Consider the following 19,935-nt stretch of genomic DNA (forward strand, 5'->3'; position numbering starts at 1 on the left):
TTTCACTTTCACTCAAAGCACAAACGCCCTTCATTTTTTCTGAGTCTTCCAATGGCAATGACCAAACTCGCCGTTTTTCCCTCCACAAACTTTTAAATATTTATAAAATTCTGTTCCTCGCTCGCTGTCCTTTCCTCCAGCTACATAAATTTCCTCGCTTTGAATTTGCCTCAGCCCTGTCAGCCATCAATCATCTCCTTCCCTCCTTCGCTCCCTGCAATTCATCAATGTCTTCCCAGCAAGAAAATGCTGGAACCAAACACGGTGCTCAAGGAACAGAGGGGCTAAAAAAAACAAGGATTATCCAACTGCTCGCTTGGACCCGAACACAAAACACGAGCAGTTTCTACACCAGGGTGGTCAAATGACTTCCCTGAAGTGGGAAAGTCGGGATGTCTGTTGGCAGCACAGAACTACCCAACACTTTTTTTCCTTCCCCCTTTTCATTTCCATACTTTATTTGCCTCTTGATTTAATTCATCTTCATTTAATGCATCTTCATTTCGTTGCAATAGCCGTTAAGAAAAGGCTGTTTCTTCTAAATCATCTCTGCCCCGAAAGACTTCTCTTCATGTGACTGATGCCTGGAAGAGCGAGGTCCTAATGCACTAAATCAAAACATCAGCATTTTCCTTAATGCAAACCTGCAGTTTCCCAAATTTATTCTCTTCCTGCCTTCCGATGACACTTCAGATCTTGGCACTCCCTGTGTCCCACCTCTCTGTTGCCAAAAGCACCTTTTAACTCCTTTCTACCAGTGACAGAATCCCAGAATGGTTTGGGCTGGAAGGGACCTTCAAGACCGTCCAGTTCCAATCCCAACACCTTCCACTATCCCAGGTTGCTCCAACCTGGCCTGGGGCACTTCCAGGGGCGAGGCAGCCACAGCTTCTCAGGGCAACCTACTCTGTTCAGCTCTTAATTTACTGTATTTTATTACACAAGTCATAAATTCACTGAAGATTTATATTAAACTGAGGTGTCAGACAAGCTCTGCCTCCTTCCCCACCATGCTTAGAGTCCACACATCTTCATTTTAGGAGCTTTAAGTTATCCTCCAGCTCAACCTGGAAATGTTTCTTCGACCAAACAGAGCTCAGAATTACTTGGAGCACCGTGCCAACCTCACCGGGCATAAATCAGTTTACGGCCGTGGAAGACTCGTGGTAAATTCATCCCCAACGTTACAAACCCTTCCTAAAAACCCGAATTTACGGCGCCTTTTCCGCACACCGTTCAGCAGCTTCAGAGCTGCCTTTTCACAAATAAATCAGTCAGACTGATCCAGATTATTTCATGCTGTCCCATAACCCTTCTGAGAATGATTTCTCTTCGCTGCACTATTTTACCAGGGACAAAAATCACGGCTTTGCAATCCAGAGTTTTTTTTTTTAAAAAAAAAAAGGAATTCCTGGAAAGACCAATGATTCCTGGGAAAGCATCTGCTGGATCCGAACCCCGCTCGCAGCTTCATTAGGGTGTGTTTTCTTGTTTAATAAACTTCCATCAGCTCGAATGAGTGGCTGTCGTGAGCAGAGCCAAGAGCCCCCCAGAACGCTCTGGAGAGATCTCTCTGCTTGTCGGTGCATTAACGAGGAGCTGGGGTCAAGCACGTGGCAATGCAAATGAGGAGCATCAGGCACCGACAGCTTAATGAACAGACTGCTCAGATCATGCAAATTAGGGGATAAAAAAGAATGAGATCAACTTATTGGTAAGTACAACCTGGGGGAGGGGGAAAAAAAACCCACGATGGGATGTTTCAAAGGGGACAAAAAAAAAAAAAACTCCACGTTTAATGTGTTTAAAACTGGTCTAGGAGGTTGATTATAAAAAATAATCAAAGCAGAATTGAGAGAAGGAAAGAACAAAGCTACGGGAAGGAGGTGAAATATCTTCGAAGAACACGCAGAATCAATTCTTCTAAAAGAAGTTGGAAGTATTCTAACAAACTTAATTGGAATCATGGAATGCCCTGAGTTGGAGGGACCCACCAGGATCATCCAAGTCCAGCTCCTGGCCCTGCACAATCACCTCAACAATCCCACCCTGTCCTTGAGGGTGTTGTCCAAACCTTCCTGGAGCTCTGGCAGCCTTGGGAAGTGCCCACTGCCCTGGGGAGCCCGGGCAGTGCTTGGCAACACTCTGGATGAAGAACCTTTCCCTAAAATCCAGCCTAAACCTCCCCTGCCACAGCTTCAGGCCATCCTGTGGATGCCATTAAAGGTACTCCTAAACAATCCCAAACCAAAAGTCTGTTCTCTCCACTTTCAGCATTAATCCCAAAATATGAACCCGTTGCAGGGCAGCACCTGAATCCCAGGGCTGCGGTCAGGAACGCAGAAACAAAATGAAAGGCTGTTTTTTTATTGATTTTCCTTGTTCTGACTGAAAGGCAGAGAAGTAAATAAAATGCAGACCAGGAACTGCACTGCTGTTTTTATTTATTTCATTATTCCGGGCTACTTGTGGTGTCAAATGCCTGCTCACTACACGGGACTGTTAATTGAAAGCCTCTGCTCGGTGTATCCCGAGGAAAGCCACAGGTAGCAGCTCCAGTCAGGTAATAAAAATGAACACTCAGCAGTGCCCAGGGCTACAAACAGCCCCTGTTCTCCAGGAAGATGTCAATGGCTCCAAATGCCCTCACAGAGGATGAACATGGAGTGCCACGGAAGGTTTGGGGAACACCGTTACTGAGGGGGACTGTGGAATGGTTTGGGATGGAAGGGACCTGAAAGGTCATCCAGTTCAACCCCTGGAATCCTTCTTGTTGTCCCGACAACAACAAAAAATCCTGACTCCCCCCTTCCTATCCTATGAATTTATTTCTGCAGTTTCATGGTGTTCTCTCACCTGACACAGTCCCAGCTCAAAGGACCCGTACTAATAAATCAAGTTCAGAGTAAGTGTCTCATGGTCTATCAGAATTAAAAGATTATTTTTTTTTTATAAATCACCTTGATATATTTTAGGAAAGTGGTTTTAGTTCATTAGAATTGCAAAGCTGGACACATAAAAGTCAGGACGTGCAAAGGAAGTGGCCTGAAGAGTTTTTATTTAATCGTATTATGATGCGACCTTTAATTACTTGATTCAACAATGGTTCTTCAACTGGCTTTAGCATTTTATCTCCTAGATTGTATAAACAAATGGCAAATATTGAGTTCTGCCTTTGGATAAGCCCTCTAAGATCAAGTCCAGTCATTCCCCAGCACTGCCAAGGCCACCACTGCCCCACGTCCCCAAGTGCCACATCCACAGGGATTTGAAATCCCTCCTGGGATGGGGACTCCACCCCTGCCCTGGGCAGCTGTGCCAGGGCTGGACAGGTATTTCCACAAAGAAATTTTCCCTAATATCCAATTGAAACCTCCCCTGGCACAACTTGAGGCCATTTCCTCTCATTCTGTCCCTTGTTCCCTGGGAGCAGAGCCCGACGTCCCACCCTGGCTCCACCAGGTGAGTTGGAAAGAGTCAGAAGGTCCCCCCTGAGCCCCTTTTTATGTTTTATATTAAGCAGAAAACACACACAAACGGGTGCCTGTGCTCCCAACTGCCACATAAAAATGAACATTTCTGTCAGCACCTGAGCCTGGGAAGGATCCACCTCGGGAAAACGCACAAAAAAGCCACGTCAAGAAACCGAAAACAACTAAACCCACATCCCACCTCAAAAGGGAGTTTGATCTGGGCCAGGCAACCCCAATCCCTCCAAAGCTTCACAGCTCAGAGGGTGCTGGAATGAGGTTCTTTTAGGCAAGCTGTGAGGTGCAACTGTAGGACAGCAAAGCTGATCCTCCTCAGGATGCTGCGGGAGCGCAGAACGTCACACCTGAAATCTGAAATCTGTGCTGCTCTGGGTGGGTGCAGAACCAGGAAAAAAATAAAATAAAAAATAAAAAAAAGAGCTGTCACTTAAAATTTTTAACTTCATACAAATGTAAGCTGTCACAAACTACCTCTGCATTGTGTTTGTACGACTGGGAGAAGCTGCCAGTCTTTTATTAACAGCCCTTCCCCGCATTACTCAGTCACTGCACACGAGAACCGGCAGCTGGAGAGTTCTGAGTGATAATGAAACCTGTAACAAGCCATCTCCAGCCTCCTTTTCCAAACAATAAGGGAATTAAAATTCCAATTTAAATGCAGGGGGGCTCGGAACACGCTTCAGTGGCGGAATTACTTCAATTAATGTGAGTGGAATACAAAGAGCGGGCTGCAGGCCCGGGATGCAGCAGCAGAAACGATGCTGTGACAGCTCTTGCATCCACCTCTAGCGGGGCTGCAGAGGTCTCATTCCAACAAGGATACAGGGCCAGCATTAATCAGGGCTCCCATTCCAACGTGAGGGATAAAAAAACTCCTTGTCAGATCGCCCTGGGCTTTTCCCAAGCATGTGTTTACCCTGAGGAGTGGAACCAAAGGACGCTCTGCCTGCCCGACGGCTCAGCAATGATTTTACGTAATGTTCACCTCATATCCGAGGGGAAAGGAATTATCCTGCAGCCAGGCAGTGATCACAACATCCCAGCCCTGCAGAGCTGGGGGAACAGGAGATGGCAAAAGCCAGGGAGCCTGCAGGGGGATTTTGGCCAGCAAAGGGCTCCAAACGCAGGGGAATTATTGGGTTTTTAGACAGGTACATTTGTCCTCGAGTGAGAACTGCAAGTGTCAATGAGAGGCTGAAATAGAGTGTTCAGGTTCCACTTGAGCTCTCCTTGCACTCCCTGATATATTAAAAAACCCCCCATGAACTAACAGCTGCTCTTTATATCATTATTATTTGATTTATTAGGAAATACTCTCCATTCTTGAAACAAAAAAGACCCAAACAAACACCACGGGACAGCACAATATACTGCAGAAATCTGTTTATCAGAGAGGGCTATACTGTCTCTGTCTCACCCACATACAAATATCTGTATGTACATAAATTATGTATATAAAAAAAATACAAAATATTGCACAATAAGATATCAAATAGACATGTGAAAAACCACATTATAAGATAAATCCTAAATCTCGTTATGTTTCTTCTTCTTCTTACACTTCCTGCCACACTTTTCAAATAGGAAATTGATTGTTTTTCTGGGATTTCCTTCTGAAAAGTAAATATCTAAAAAAGGAAAATAAAGCACCCCAAAACAACAAACCCAGCCTGAGCAAACTGGCAAGTCCGGCAGTAAAAGGAAGCCCCAATATTTCAATTAATGCTGATGTTTACACTGAACATCGTGGTTTTCCCCTGTGGGGAAGGACATTAATTTACACCTCCTTCTTTCTCTCTCCTAACTGGAAATGTCAAGCAGACACCACACTCTGATTTTCCCATCCCTGGAAGTGTTTAAGGACAGGCTGGACGGGGCTTGGAGCGAGCTGGGACAGTGGAAGGTGTTGGGGGCTGGAATGGGATGATCTTGAAGGGCCTTTCCCACCCAAACCATCCCATGATTCTTTGACTGCACCAGGTGTGGCATGAGAGGAGAACAGAAAAACAAGAGGTGAGGTTTCCTTCCCCTGCTCTCTCAGCCCCTCCATGGATTGGGATATTCCTTAACCAGCTCTGATCTTTCCCAGGAACTCCCTCTCTCCTGTCCTGGAGAGCCCAGAACTGACTGAGCAGAGAAAAATCATCTCCCTTGTCAAGTTTTTAATTATTGGAAGGCAGTTCCGGGAAAGGAAGGACTGGAGAAGGTGAGGAATTGTGCTTGTTAAGTTCAGAGAAAGAGAAAGATTGTTATTAGAAAAGTCCAAGAAACTTTAAATTCCACCACGAGACTGGAACTGAAAGGCAAAGCTCATAAAAGAGATGGAACTGAAGAGAAAAAGCACTTGAAGGGAAGGAGAAAAAAAAAAGGTAAAAAAAAGAGCTGGAAATAAGTAGAAAGGATGAAGAGTCCTGATAAAAGTATCACAGAATGATTCAGGTTGGAAAAGATCTCAAAGATCATCCAGTCCACCCTGTGCCTGATCCCACCTCGTCACTGAGTGCCACATCCAGTGGGCATCCTTGGACATCTCCAGGGATGGGGACTCCACCACCTCCCTGGGCAGCCCATTCCAGTGTTTAATCACCCTTCCTGTGAAGAAATTCTTCCTACAGTCCAACCTAAACCTCTCCTAGAAGAGTTTAAGACTGTGTCCTCTTGTCAAAGCAACAAGGGGTGAAACACACCTAAACTGTGAAGGAGATGAAACGGGAGAGAAACGGGACAGTTCTTGTGTAATAAAAATGGGTTTGAAATCCATGATGAGACACAAAGAAAGAAAATGACACAGGCAGGTGGCCAGGAAAGTAATTTTAAAGTAAGGTATCAGGAAATGCTGCGTGCAGATGAGGTGGTCACAGAGACTGTCAGGACACGAACAGGTGAAGATAAACCCGAAGGACAGGAGCTCAGGACGGGAGATTTGAACCCTCAGCCCAGTCAGGAAGGATCCCAACTACACCAAACAGGGAGCAGCTGGGCCTGCAGGTCCCAGAGCCCCGAGCAGAGCCTATCTCACTCACCAGCATGTCGGTGGCGTTGAGGTAGCGCTTGCTGGCCATGCACTGCTCCAGCTTCTGAGGGACCTGCTTGATGTTCTCGATCTCGTCCAGCAGGTTCAGGACGTGCTTGTGCTCGATGCCCTCGATCCACAGCTTGCGCAGCTCGTCCCTCTTGCAGTGCAGCAGCATCTTACAGGACAGCAGGTTCTCCTTCACCTGCAGCGACACGGCAAAGAGTCCGTTCAAACCGGGCCTGCGACTCAGACCAGCCCTTTCCCACATTTACTTCAGCAGGAATTCCAGAAGGCTGTAACCAGATCCAAGGTCCTCGACCTCTGGTTACTCCTCCTGCTGAAGGGAAGGGAACTGCACAGAACCCACAAACTGGAACTTCCTGCACAGTGAAGTGCTTTTTAGGACAATTTAGACAATTTAACTGAAGGGCCACAACATGACCAAACACCCACCCTCTCTCAATCAGGACCAAATCCTGGGGGTGCAGGTTTCCAAAAAATCCATTCAGGATTGTGGCAGTTCAGCAGGAAGCCGATTTCCAGTGGAAGCAAATAAGCCCCCTGCTGATTTCCCTGCTCTGAACATTTTCCATCTGCCTATTAAAACGTTCTGGCACCTCTCCTGCTTTCCTCAGCTTCGGTGTCCACTCCTTGGAACACAACTCGTTGAAAGTACAACCATTTCCCTGATACCCTGGGCAGCACCAAATTATGTGGGGGAAGAGATACAGAAAATGTTTTATCAGAACACTTAAGGGGGAGTTCAATGCAACCCTTCATTTATTTATCAAGGCCATTACATCACCTGGAGAAACCCTTTGGTGTTTGCCATTCAGTTTGGTTTGGAGCCTCCTCTCTAAGTGGCCAAGTCTCTGTTATTTCACCCCATTTAGGCAACATCAAGGGGGTTTTTTTTCTCCTCTCCTCTTTCTGTTCACACCCCCAGCCCGCATTCCCTGCTTTCAGGTTCTCCCAGTCTCCTCTGGTAAGGTCAGTGTAACCTCTCTTTTCCTGCTGAATGCAAATCAACAATCCCTATTAAAATGTGGAAGCAATTAGCAGCACAGCTTCACACATTGCCTTCACACCACTCTTGTTTTCGTGATAAGTTATGAATACTTGGGGTCCAACCCTTTCTCAGGCTGAACTCTCACTGAATTACACATGAAGAGAGACTCTCAGAAGGAGCCCTTCAATTTATTTTTAAATAATGAGCCTTTAAAGCTCTCTACAAATCCCGCTTCAGCTGCACCTTCTCCTGCCTCGTTCACCTAAAGGATGTTTAAAGAAAACCCCAACATGTAAAGCACACTCATGGACCAAAATACAGACACCTTTAGGTAAAAATAGTCCCATTAAACAGCCTCTGTCCAGAGGCAGGAGAGACTGAGATTTCAATCCTGCAGTCCAAAATGTCCTTCTGAGAAGAGGAACGTGGAAAAACCCTCAGCCAACAGGAAACCTAATCTGAGAGGGTCATAAAAGCAGAGAGGAACTAAAGCACACCCTGAGTTCATTTCAGATTGAATCCCTGTTCAATACATTAATTTAAAGTGTCTCACTGACCTGGCACACCATCACCACGGACTGCAGTGACAGGAGCCAAAGTAGGTCAGCAAAACAATCCTGGGGCCAGGAGGAATCTCACAAGACACTCCTGCTCCTGCCCTTGCAAGGCAGATGATCAACTACACCCACATTTGGGAGCAGGGGGAGGAATGGAGAGCAAGCCTTTAAGAAGGAACTTCCCCCCGCCCTTGGCAGCCCAAAACTGGTTCTGCTTTATAATTCAGTCTTACAGTGGCAACACCTCTTGTAGCTACGCTGGGAACTGCACCTCTCCCAGCAGGAACTGACTACAAAAGGCAGATACTCAGAGGGATCCAGACTTGTCCATCACTTGTACAACTCCTAATGCAAATAAACATCCACCTTCAGAGGGGAACATCAGAGCCAACTCTGGGGGCGTAACACAGATTGATGACAAACCAGAGCCGGGGCCTCCTCTGAGATCAGGTCAGAAACAAACTCCAATACATATTGACCAAAACTAATAAGAAAACTTAAATATCAAAAGGTCCTTCACCCTCCCAGTCGTCCTTCGAGGCGGGACCAAAAGGTCACACCGCTCTCAGGTTTGTTTTGACCTCTGCCGAGCTTCCTGCACCGTCTGAAAATGGGCCACTGGCTGCAGCTGATTTCAAATTTAGCGCAATTGATCTCTGCTTTCAGAGCGCTGATCATTGCCCATAAATCCTACAGTGAACTCTTACCCTTGGAAAGCTTCAGAACGGTCTCATTATCTTTGGAAATGCTAAATGAATTTTAGAAAACCAGAAGGGTCAGTCAGGGTAAATGTCTGCTGCTCCTAAAGCTGGTTTGGAGCTGGGAGTTCCACAGAGCCAGGAAAAAATAAAAAAAAAAATTAAAATAAAAATAAATTTGGTGCCTAATTTGCAAAGTTTAGGGGCAGCAAATTACAGAGGAAGACCAAAGAACTAACCTGGTGCTGCAGGGGAGAGAGCAGCTCAAACAAGTCCCCCCAGCCACGAGTGCCACAGTTATTTATTGGCACAGCACTGAAGTGTGAGCACTCAAAATGCAGAAAGATCCAGGGCCACGGGGTTCATGTGCACTCACACAGCACGGCTGAGCTCGGAAATAGCACCGAAATTCGTATTCTGGGAGCGAAAAGCAGGCTGATGAATCAGCCAGGCTGCTCAGGAGGCGGCTGGAGGCCGACGGATCAAAACGGGACCAGATTAGACGGCAAGGTGTGAGCTCAGCAGCCCTCAGGACTTCAAACACCTGAGGGAAACATGCCCAGACAATAAATGAACTGGGGCAACACAAAGCTTTGCACTTCACTCCCACCTCTACGTCTGCTTTTTAAGTACTGCTACTGGGCTTGAAAGAGCCCGCAGGAAACGTGGGGCGAAAACGGCACAGCCTGGGACACAGGAATTAGGATTGGATGGCTGAGACAGGCCAGAGGGACCTGGAATCAGGCCCAGCTCAGAATTAGATTCATGGAAATGTTTGGGTTGGAAGGGAGTTGAAAGACCATCCAGTGACACCTGTGGAATGGGCAGGGACACCTTCCACTAGCCCAACCTGGCCTGGGACACTCCCAGGGATCCAGGGGCAGCCACAGCTTCTCTGGGAAATCCAGTCCAGCCCCTCCTCATCCTCTCAGCCAGCAATTCCTTCCCAATCTCCCATCTGTCCCTGCCCTCTGGCACTGGGAAGCCATTCCCTGTGTCCTGTCCCTCCAGGCCTTGTCCCCAGTCCCTCTCCAGCTCTCCTGGAGCCCCTTTAGGCCCTGCAAGGGGCTCTCAGGTCTCCCTGGATCCTTCCCTTCTCTAGGATGAACATTCCCAGCTCTCCCATCCTGGCTCCAGAGCAGAGGAATCCAGCCCTGGGAGCAGCTCTGGGGCCTCCTCTGGACTCTGTTCCAACAGGTTTTTCTTGTGTTGGGGACCCCAGAGCCAAACACAGCACCCCGGGTGGGACTCCAGTGGGTAACAGTGGGCAGTTAGTGGGTGGTTAGTGAGTAACTGTGGGCATTTTGGCAGGTAATTAGTAGGTAACAGGGGGTATTTATTGGGTAATTAATGGCTAACAATGGGTATTTAGTGAGTAACTGGGTATTCAGTGGGTGATTAGTGGATAACAGTGGGTAAGTAATGGGTAACAGCGGGTAATTAATGGGTAACAGTGGGTATTTAGTGGGTGATTAGGGGGTAACAGTAGGTATTTAGTGGATAACAGTGGGTATTCAGTGGGTAACAGTGGGTGATTAGTGGGTAACAGCACTTTCTCAATTCAATTTTAACTCAGTTCAGAGCGATGACAAGAGCCTGGAAAACCAGAGGGAGAAGAGGTTAAGCCAGCAGTTTCTAACAATCCACTCCAGGAATGATAACCTGCAGGGATTTTCCCCCAGGACACCCCCTGGGGAGGTGCTGCCAGGCCCAGGTGCCCCCCGTACCTGTTTGATCTTGTTTCGGGAGCTGGTGATGCGCTCGGTGATGCTCTGGTAGGTGCGGATGGCCGTGGTGAGCTCCGTGTAGTGCTGCACGATCAGCTCGTCCAGGTCCCGGTCACACTTCTCGTAGGCCTCCTCCAGCCGGCCCTTCTCGGTCTCCCTGTCCTCCACATCGTCACTGGTGGATAAAGTCCTGAGGGCACGAGGATTGCACGAGTTATTGATGCTGTAAAAGCCACAGAACCACAGAATCAACCAGGCTGGGAAAGCCCTCCGAGATCATCCAGTCCAACCCGTGATCCAACCCCACCCTGTCACCCAGCCCATGGCACTGATGCCACATCCAGCCTGTCCTTAGACACCTCCAGGGATGGGGAATCCACCCCCTCCCCTGGGCAGCCCATTCCAAGGGCTGAGCACTCTCCAGGGACAAAATTCCTTCCTAATATCCAACCTAAACCTCCCCTGGCACAGCTCAAAGCCGAGCCCTCTTGTCCTGCTGCTGATTGCCTGGGAGCAGAGCCTGAGCCCCCGGCTCCCCCCTCCTGGCAGGAGCTGCAGAGAGTGCTGAGTCTCCCCTGAGCCTCCTCCTGTCCAGGCTGAGCCCCCCCAGCTCCCTCAGCCTCTCCTCACAGCACTTGTGCTCCAGTCCCTTCCCCAGCCTCGCTGCTCTTCCCTGGACAATCCCTGCTCCTGCTCCTGTTCCAGGCCAGGATCCATCGGCCTTCTGGGCCCCCTGGGCACCCTCTGGCTCCTGTTCAGCTTCCTGGCCATCCCAACTCCCAGCTCCCTTCCTGCCTGGCTGCTCTCCAGCCCCTCTGGCCCAGCCTGGAGCCTCAGGGGGTTGTTGTGGCCCAAGGGCCTTGGGGAACCTCATCCCGTTGGGATCAGCCCATGGATCCAGCCCGGCCAGGTCCCTCTGCAGAGCCCTCCTGCCTTCCAGCACATCAACACTGCCCCCAGCTTGGGGTCACCTGCAGATCTGCTGATGGTGGATCCATCCCCTCATCCAGACCAGCAGTAAAGATTAAACAGGACTGGGCCCAGCCCTGATCCCTGGGGACACCCCTGGCGACCGGATCCCAGCTGGATGCAGCTCCAGGTCCAAAACCATCCCTCCCACAGTACCACCCTCACCTCACCCCTGACACACCTCCCAAATTTGAGCTGGAGGTCTCCAAGACCACTCTCTTCATCTTCTTTCTCCCCATCTCCTCTGACACACTATCACACCCTCTGGCACCGATGCCTCAGAATCCAATAAACTATACATTTTTAGCACTTTTAGGATAGAACTCTTAGCAAAATACCTCTTGTACTGAATTCTATAAACATTGTTTAATGTTCCTCATCAGGGATTTCATCAGGTGGAGACTTTTAACAAGTTCAAGAAGATTTAGCCTGGAGAGAGTGTCCAAAACCAAGATGTAACAGGCACACTGTTTGATATCATTTTAATCAAAAACCATTCAGAAGGCCCAGAATCCTTGAAATAGCTCCGAGCAGGACAGAACATCATGAGGAAGATGAAGTTTGGAGGAAGGAGAGTTCCTGTAAGACCACCCACCCAATTCAGGGTGTATTTCATACACCTTAAAGCCTTAATTGAAGGAACTGCTCTCTACCTTTCCATACTGGAATTGCCTAGAGAATTTTACTTGGATTTCAGGCAATTTTTCTTTGATTTCAACGCTTCTGGAAGGCTTTGACTGTTTTTTTTTTGGAATGTTGTGTCTCTTTCTCAGTCCAGTTCACAGATAGAGAAACCATTCACCTCATTGAAATCCCTGTCTATTGAAATCCTGAACAAAACAAAAAAAAAGGTAGAAAACTGCTAAAAAACGACCAGTAAACTAAGTCTTAGGCTACATTATTTGTAATGAAATTTAGTGATGTTTATTCTGGTAAATGTGCCCGTCTGGGGGTCAGCAGAGACCGATGCCCTGCAAGAAAATAAACCACATAAATATTGTGGTTTATTGCTCTGCCACTTTTTCAGATCCTTCAGAGCTCTGTTGGCTGCTCCTGGATTTCTGAAAAGGGAAAGTTGTCTATTAGTTATCATATTGCCACGGAGCCATTAACACAGGCCCAGTGTGAGGGGTGAAATATCTCCTCATCTGTTATTTATAAGGAGTTATAAGGAAGAAATTCTAACTTTGGACTCGGGGATCAGTGCAAGGGTTTTAGCAACTCCCCTGCCCAGGGGACACAAAGGACACAGAAATCCAGTGCAATCCTATCCCTGCTTTCCAAGAATCCACCCATTTACAAACACACACCAGTACAGGAAAGATGTTGGGCTGTTGGAAAGAGTCCAGAGGAGGCCCTGGAGCCGCTCCCAGGGCTGGAGCCAGGCTGGGACAGCTGGGAATGTTCATCCTGGAGAAGAGAAGGGTCCAGGGAGACCTGAGAGCCCCTGGCAGGGCCTAAAGGGGCTCCAGGAGAGCTGGAGAGGGACTGGGGACAAGGGATGGAGGGACAGGACACAGGGAATGGCTTCCCACTGTCATTTAGATGGGAGATTGGGAAGGAATTGCTGGTTGGGAGGGTGGGGAGGAGCTGGATTGGATTTCCCAGAGAAGCTGTGGCTGCCCCTGGATCCCTGGGAGTGTCCCAGGCCAGGTTGGAGCAACCTGGGATAGTGGAAGGTGTGATGGGCCCTTATCCCCCCCCCCATTGTTTTTAACCTCTGGGTAACATTATCTTATTATATTTTTTAATTGTATTTCTATTTAAATCAATGAAGTTTGAGAGTCCAACAAAACTGCTGAAAACTCGGCAAAACTGCCCCGAAGTCTTCTGGATGCCATCCCAAATTTCTACTCAAAAATCAACTCAATCTTCTCTTTCTCCCTCTCTCTCTTTTCACCCCCAACACCCTCCTTGAGCCCCATCCCAGCACCAGATCCACACCTGGAATGTCCCCACGGTACAACCAGAAAGCCCCAGGAGAAACATCCTCAAAGGAGAGATCCTGAATATTCCTGTTTATCCTCAGAAGGGCAGCAGTGGCCCACACAGGTTTCTGCTTTAAATCAGCAAAGCAAACACTGGAAACTGTGGAATTCACGGGGGAAAAAGGAGAAAACCCATTTAGGACGAGTTGCAGCCGTTATGACCTGAACACTGGTGTATCACAACCTTAAGGACCAGCAGGGGGGGATTTTGGAGCTCTCCTGACAACTTCTGAATGAAGAATTTACCGTCATAAAGGAGTTAGGAGGAGGAAACAAGCAAAAGCTATTAAAAAAAAAAAATAATAAAATAAAATCACTGCATGCAGACTGTTCTGAGCCATCTGCCTGAACATCATGCAGCAATCACAACTTTCAAGGAAATCCAGAGCATCTACTTGTTGGAAGTGAGAGGCCTTTAAAAACACACCCCGTAGAACATGAAAACACGGAGATTTATTTCATTTAAAGCACTGGAGTTTCGCCTCTGGACTCAGACGTGTTAAGATGGTGTGTATCCTACGCTGAAAGAGTGCAATACTAGAAAGGCCATTGTTTCAGATCCAAAAGACTCAAAAAAATTTTTTTTTTTTTTAAATTGTGTTGTAGCCAAAGCACTTGAATATCATGCAAGGAGGACCTGAAAACTAAAACACTACACCAGGTTGCTCAGAAAATGCCAAATCCGGTGCAAGGCTCCCTGCTTGTGACAGGGGGTTGGAACTACATGACCTTAAGGTGTTTTCCAAACCATTCCATGATTCTAGAATAATAATAATAATTCTTTGTTAAGAGCTCTTGCAGATGAATGCACTTTCTTTGGGAAGAACTGCTTATTTGTGCCAGAAGGATGATCTCCACAAAGGAATATCCTCTTCAGGAGCTGACAGATGGGTTGGGTTCGGAGCTGCACAGGATTGCTTGTCTCAGCAGTTCACGGGAACATCGACCCTCTCCACCCTCAGGACGCATTCCAGGAGAAGCCTGCACTGCTGCACACAACCCAACTGGCCCACACCACAGACTGGAAAAGTTTTCGCTTTCAATCAAATAAAATTCAGTTGAAAAGTTCTCGATTTGCCAAAGAATCCTCTGCAGTATCAGCAGTTTGTTACATCACGTCAGAGGATGCCATGAGCCTTCTCCAGTGCCCCAGCAAATTCCAACCCACCTCTGGCTTCCCAACAATTTTAAGCAGATTCCTATCATGCTGCCCAGTTGGGTTTGTCCTTGTATTTGAATTTGACTTGCCTTCTACAGGGAAAATATATTTATTTTGCTAGAAACACTAGGTGTTTTAAAACTTGACATTTGCCTGGGGAAGCAGAGCTGTTTATGAAAAGAGAGAGAGAGGGGGGTCACAACAGGTCCTGCAGCTTAAAAACCACCACCCAGGGCAGAAGGACAAAGCCAGTGCAGCTGGAAATCAGAAATCCTTGAGATCCCACAGGCTAATTCCTCCTGGAATGATAGAATGGCAGCGCACAGCTCTGGTCTGGCTTCTCTCATCCTTCAAAGGGCAAGGAAACCAAGAGAGGGGACGAAGCAGCTGCTCTCTCAGATATTTGAACACCAAGACTCTCCGAAAGGAGCCATGAAATGACTGCAGGAATGAAAAAAAAAACAGATGAATAATGGAAATGTAAAGTAGTTTTTCACGACGTTGTGCTCTGGGAGAGCAAGGGGCACCTGTTGAAGCCAAAGGATCAGCTCAAAAAAGGAGGGAGTATTTACACCTGAGGGAGGGAACTCCCGGACTTGGGGGCAGGATATGAGGCTCAACAGCATCAGCAGGTTCAGGAAAAGGAATTTAATGTATTCCCAGGAAACAGGGCTGAAGGGAGCTGGATGGGAGGTGTCCTCTGACATCCCAAACTCAAGCACGGCAGGCACCAGGGAAATTCAGAAGATCCCCTGGATCCCCTCTCCTAGATTTTGTAGGAGACAAACTGGAGCCAAAGTACCAGGCTGGAGGAACCACTGATGTGCCTGGACAGAGCATTTCTCTGGTCTCATCCTCGGGAATATTCCAGTAATGGGCTGAGGAATGTTCTGCAGGTGATGGTACCCCGACACAGCACACACCAAGAGCCAACACGGGGCTTTCCCTTCGCTTTTCCAGGATGTTTCAGCATCCAGACCCGCCAGAGGACAAGACAACCAGGATCCAGAGTTCCAGGTGCTGCCAGACAGCAGCAGGGAGGAAAAGGGAAGAGCCAAACTCCCCCAAAACAGCGCTTTGTCCACCCCAGGGACACCCTCACCCTCCAGGAGTGCATTTACGCTCCCTTCCGCACCTTTCCAGCCTGTGATCCCAACACTGGAAGGTTTCAGGTTCAGTCAACTGCCACATTCCAAGATTTCCAGCTGGCTCTGTCAGATGCACCAGCTGGGAAATGTTCCCAGAGTAAACACCTGTATTGGGGACGTCTCGCTTGCTTTAATTACCTGTTTGGGGGAAATACTGTGAAAACAAGCAGCGCTAAAACCACAATATTTGTATTTTGAGCAGAAAACTTCCTCTTATTTACAGTCCTTTGGTCTGGTCTGGTTTTAAAACATCGATGGAATCACTTCCTACACCAGAAAGGATAAACAATTCTACACAGCAATTTAACCCTAACAGGGTTGTTCTTCTCCCCACACCCACACGGGTTTGCCTTAAGAACCTGCAGATTATTCCCTTATGGAAAAGTTCAAATCAAAACCCAAGGCCTCAAAGGAGAAAAGCATCAAAGTTTGTTTGGTTTTTTTTTTCCTTTTATTTTTACTGAAAATCCAGCAAGTGTCAGCAATAAGGTTTTGGTTTCAGGATTTGGATGACGGGACTCTGGATTTATCCCCTGGAACACTGAATTTCCCACCTAAGCCCTGTGCTACAGGACTCATTTCTCTTTCTTGCTCTGCTGAAACACAAACAAGTAAAACAAGGAATACTTAATATTTTAGAGATTATCCACTGATGTTCCTGCTAACGCTGCAGAAAAGGAAGCCAAGGGCATCTCTGCTTGCTTTAGTCCTATTAAAATGTGCGGCGAGGAAGAGGAAAAGTCAACACCCCGTTTGCCAAACGGAAAGGAAGGATCAAACCTGTTTGGGGAGGGAACTTTGCAGCCAGGACTTTGAAGGGGGGGAAATTACAGATTACGAAGCAACAATAAATACAGATCAGCTTTTTAGAAGCCCCTGGAAAACGCTCAGGAGGAAAAGCAGTTTAGGTGATGAGCAAATGCAGGTTTGGAACTCTGATTTCCAGGAGGGATTCCCGATCATTTCACATGTTGGGGTGTTGTTTTTTTTTTTAATTATTCTTTTTTTTTTTTTCCTCCAAATGAGAATCCTCCTCCCCTGTCAGATACCTGGAATTCGGAGCTGGCAGCTGGATGGCTGCAGATGCCTCGTCTCATTAGCAAGAGCTCAACAGGATTAGAACAATTCCAACCGGCTGCTCGGCTGCTCAGGGACGTTTTTATGCTGTGCTTAAACAGGAACTCATCGAGCCAAATCTCATTGACTTTTGATTCTGCACAGTTAAAAAGTACAGATTTACACAGATGCAAAGTGCTTAACTCACTGGAGCCACTTCCACAGATGGAAGAGCAGGACAGAGGGGACGATCAGACACAATCCCACAGTGTTTTTATCACGGGAAAACAAATGAACCTTGTTCTTTCTCCCCGAGGTCAGGGAACTTACACTGGAATTACATTAATAAAAAAAAAAAAAAAAAAGTCCTTTGGGACTATTCATTTTACTGGAATTTGATCTGGAGATGACAAGCATTTTTCATCTCCCGTTTCCAGCATCCAACTCAAACGAGCAGAGGGAGCAGGTGGAAAGACTTTTCCAGGAGTGCTGGAAACATTACGTAAACACCTAAAGCCCTAAACTGCTTCCTACAACAGTCCACAAAGACAGGAACAGCTCATTTCCAAAGGTAAATACACAGGAAAAAATGTATTCACATGGATCAAACAGACCTTCCAGCTCTGCCACTCCTGCAGAGGCTGCACCTTCCTGGAAAACTGAACCAACTCCAAGCTCCCACAGAATCTTCCTGCCTCAGCACCACAGGTGGGGGAACAAAGTGGCACAACCAGGGACCCAAAAGGAAGTTTGGATTTATTCTCACCTGTGGCCTTAAAGCAGCTGAACAGATTGAAGATGTGAAAAGGAAAGAGGAATTCACTCCTCAGTGAAGAACCAGGCTGGGACAGCTGGGAATGTTCATCCTGGAGAAGGGAAAGCTCCAGGGAGACCTGAGAGCCCCTTGCAGGGCCTGAAGGGGCTCCAGGAGAGCTGGAGAGGGACTGGGGACAAGGGATGGAGGGACAGGACACAGGGAATGGCTTCCCAGTGCCAGAGGGCAGGGATAGATGGGAGATTAGGAAGGAATTCTTCCTTGTGAGGGGCTGGATTGGATTTCCCAGAGAAGCTGTGGCTGCCCCTGGATCCCTGGGAGTGTCCAAGGCCAGGTTGGAGCAATCCAGGAGAGTGGAAGGTGTCCCTGCCCGTGGCAGGGATTGGTACTGGATGGTCCTTAAAATCCCTTCCAACCCAAACCTTTCCACAGGTCACACAACACCTCATTTTCATATTGTAGATAATGCTCCAGACTGGAGCCACCCTTTACCCCAGAAATACACGCAGAGCTTCAAAAACACAACACACCAAGTGGGGATTAAATCAAATTTTTCCCCATGAACCAAAGTAATTAATCTGCTCCCAGCAACAACCAGCACCAGCAGACTCCCTGCCCCACAGAACAGGCTGTTGTCACTCTACAGCGTTGGTTGTTTATTTATTTGACACAAATCCACGTGTTCCACAGGCCTCCCCAAGTTCTGCAGCTTGCCCAGGCTGAAGAACTGCCACCCAAACTCATCTCCTCTGGGAGTTCATTGCTACAGTGTGATGCAGGAGAAAAGGAAGAAAAAGTGAACTCTCCAGCATTCAAACAACACAGGGGAAAAAAACAAGCAAACAAACAAAAATCAGGACATAAAAGAAGCTCTAATTCCTTCACAGGCTAATAAATTTCTTTTATTGTTGCGAGCTCAAAGAGAACGGGATGTTTACTAAAGCTATTCAACAGCAGAAGAAAACAAACACCATTGTACAGCTCATCGTGTGGCACAACAGAACTACAGGAGCACAGAAATGCTGCTACGCAGAGATGATCAGCTGCCAAACCACGAAACCACTCACCTCTCTTCTTAAAAATGCTGGTTTTGAGCTTCCAGCCTCAAAATAGGGTTTAAAATCATTGATCCCAGCACCACGGAACACACAGCACGTACAGATGAACCTTTGTTCTGTGCAGCACCCACGTCCCACAGACGTGCAGGGCTTCTCCTGCCCCCCCAAATGAGCAACAGGCACCATTCCAGGCTCTCCAGGCAGCCCCAGGACCAAAGAACTCAAATTGGCAAGACCTGAAGGTGCTGCTGAACCCCAAAAGGGACTGTTTTGTTCAGATGCAGAGACACAGAAAGCAAATATGGAAACATGTGAGTTCCTACAGGAATCTGCTCATCTTCCTCTCAAAGGGATGCACGAATGGGTCTCCTTTTCAATTTTATTCCCCTGTTCGACAGTGAAATTTTAGCAGAAGTCATCCTATTGATGTACCTCAGTGGGAAGCATTGGAGAAGCACCTCTATTTTCATGGAATGCTTTGGGTTGGAAGGGACCTTAAAGATCATCCAGTTCCAACTCCAACACCTTCCCCTAGCCCAGGTTGCTCCAACCTGGCCTTGGACAATTCCAGGGATCCAGGGTCACCCCACCCTCATAGCCAGGAATTCCTTCCCAACATCCAATCTAAATGAATCCTCCATCTTAAGGAGATTCCCCTTTGTCCTGTTTCCCCCTCTCTTTGATTCTGTCCTGCCCGGTAACAAACACAGGTCAGGCAAACAAATCCATGGATTTCCAAGCTCCACCTGCCCACAGTCCATCCCCATTTAGTTTTGGAATGTGCTGAATCCCCTCACAGCTCAATTCAGGGTGCACTTTACACCCCTCCTGCTTCATCCCATCACTTCACTTCCTTCACTAGAGGGTTCTTTTTTTTAATTTTCCCCCTCCAAATCCTGTATTTTGCTGCCCCCTCGCCCCCAATTTCCGCACTGGGGCAAAAGGAGCTCAACAACCACCTTTAATTTACCCCTTCCCAGGCACCAACCTCAAAAACCACACCTCCAGCAGGAATCACATCTGAGATTCAACAGCAACTTGTGTTTACACTGAGGGAGCCTCACATTTCCCCCCCCTAGTTTGGATTATCAAGGGCTTTGCTCTGTTTTCCAGCGCAGATGAGTAATTTCTTTTTACCAGCCCCCTCGCAGCTTCCTACCTGCCCCAACAAAATGCCAAGAAAATTAGATTAGGTGTCAACGCTAAGAGAAAACTGTTAACATTAATGAATAATAAATGTTTCATCTCTGTAAATTTGCTTTCTGGGATGCCTCCAGCCAGGCT

General features: G+C 47.5%; 1 protein-coding gene across 1 annotated transcript in view; it reads right to left on the reverse strand.

Annotated features, from left to right (window-relative positions):
• Window positions 1-19,935, reverse strand: part of LOC114069623 (exocyst complex component 4-like) — a 45,559-nt gene that overhangs the window by 15,963 nt on the left and 9,661 nt on the right. Inside the window, exons 2-3 of the mRNA XM_027906539.1 lie at window positions 10,499-10,688; window positions 6,515-6,709 (exon numbers count right to left, since the gene is read on the reverse strand). Coding sequence (XP_027762340.1) covers window positions 6,515-6,709; window positions 10,499-10,688 — 385 coding nt within the window. The remainder of the gene's footprint in view (window positions 1-6,514; window positions 6,710-10,498; window positions 10,689-19,935) is intronic.

The sequence above is a fragment of the Empidonax traillii genome, unplaced genomic scaffold (genome assembly GCF_003031625.1).
Source record: "Empidonax traillii isolate 1590-97213 ecotype Southwest subspecies unplaced genomic scaffold, ASM303162v1 scaffold1317:size131493, whole genome shotgun sequence".
NCBI lineage: Eukaryota > Metazoa > Chordata > Aves > Passeriformes > Tyrannidae > Empidonax > Empidonax traillii.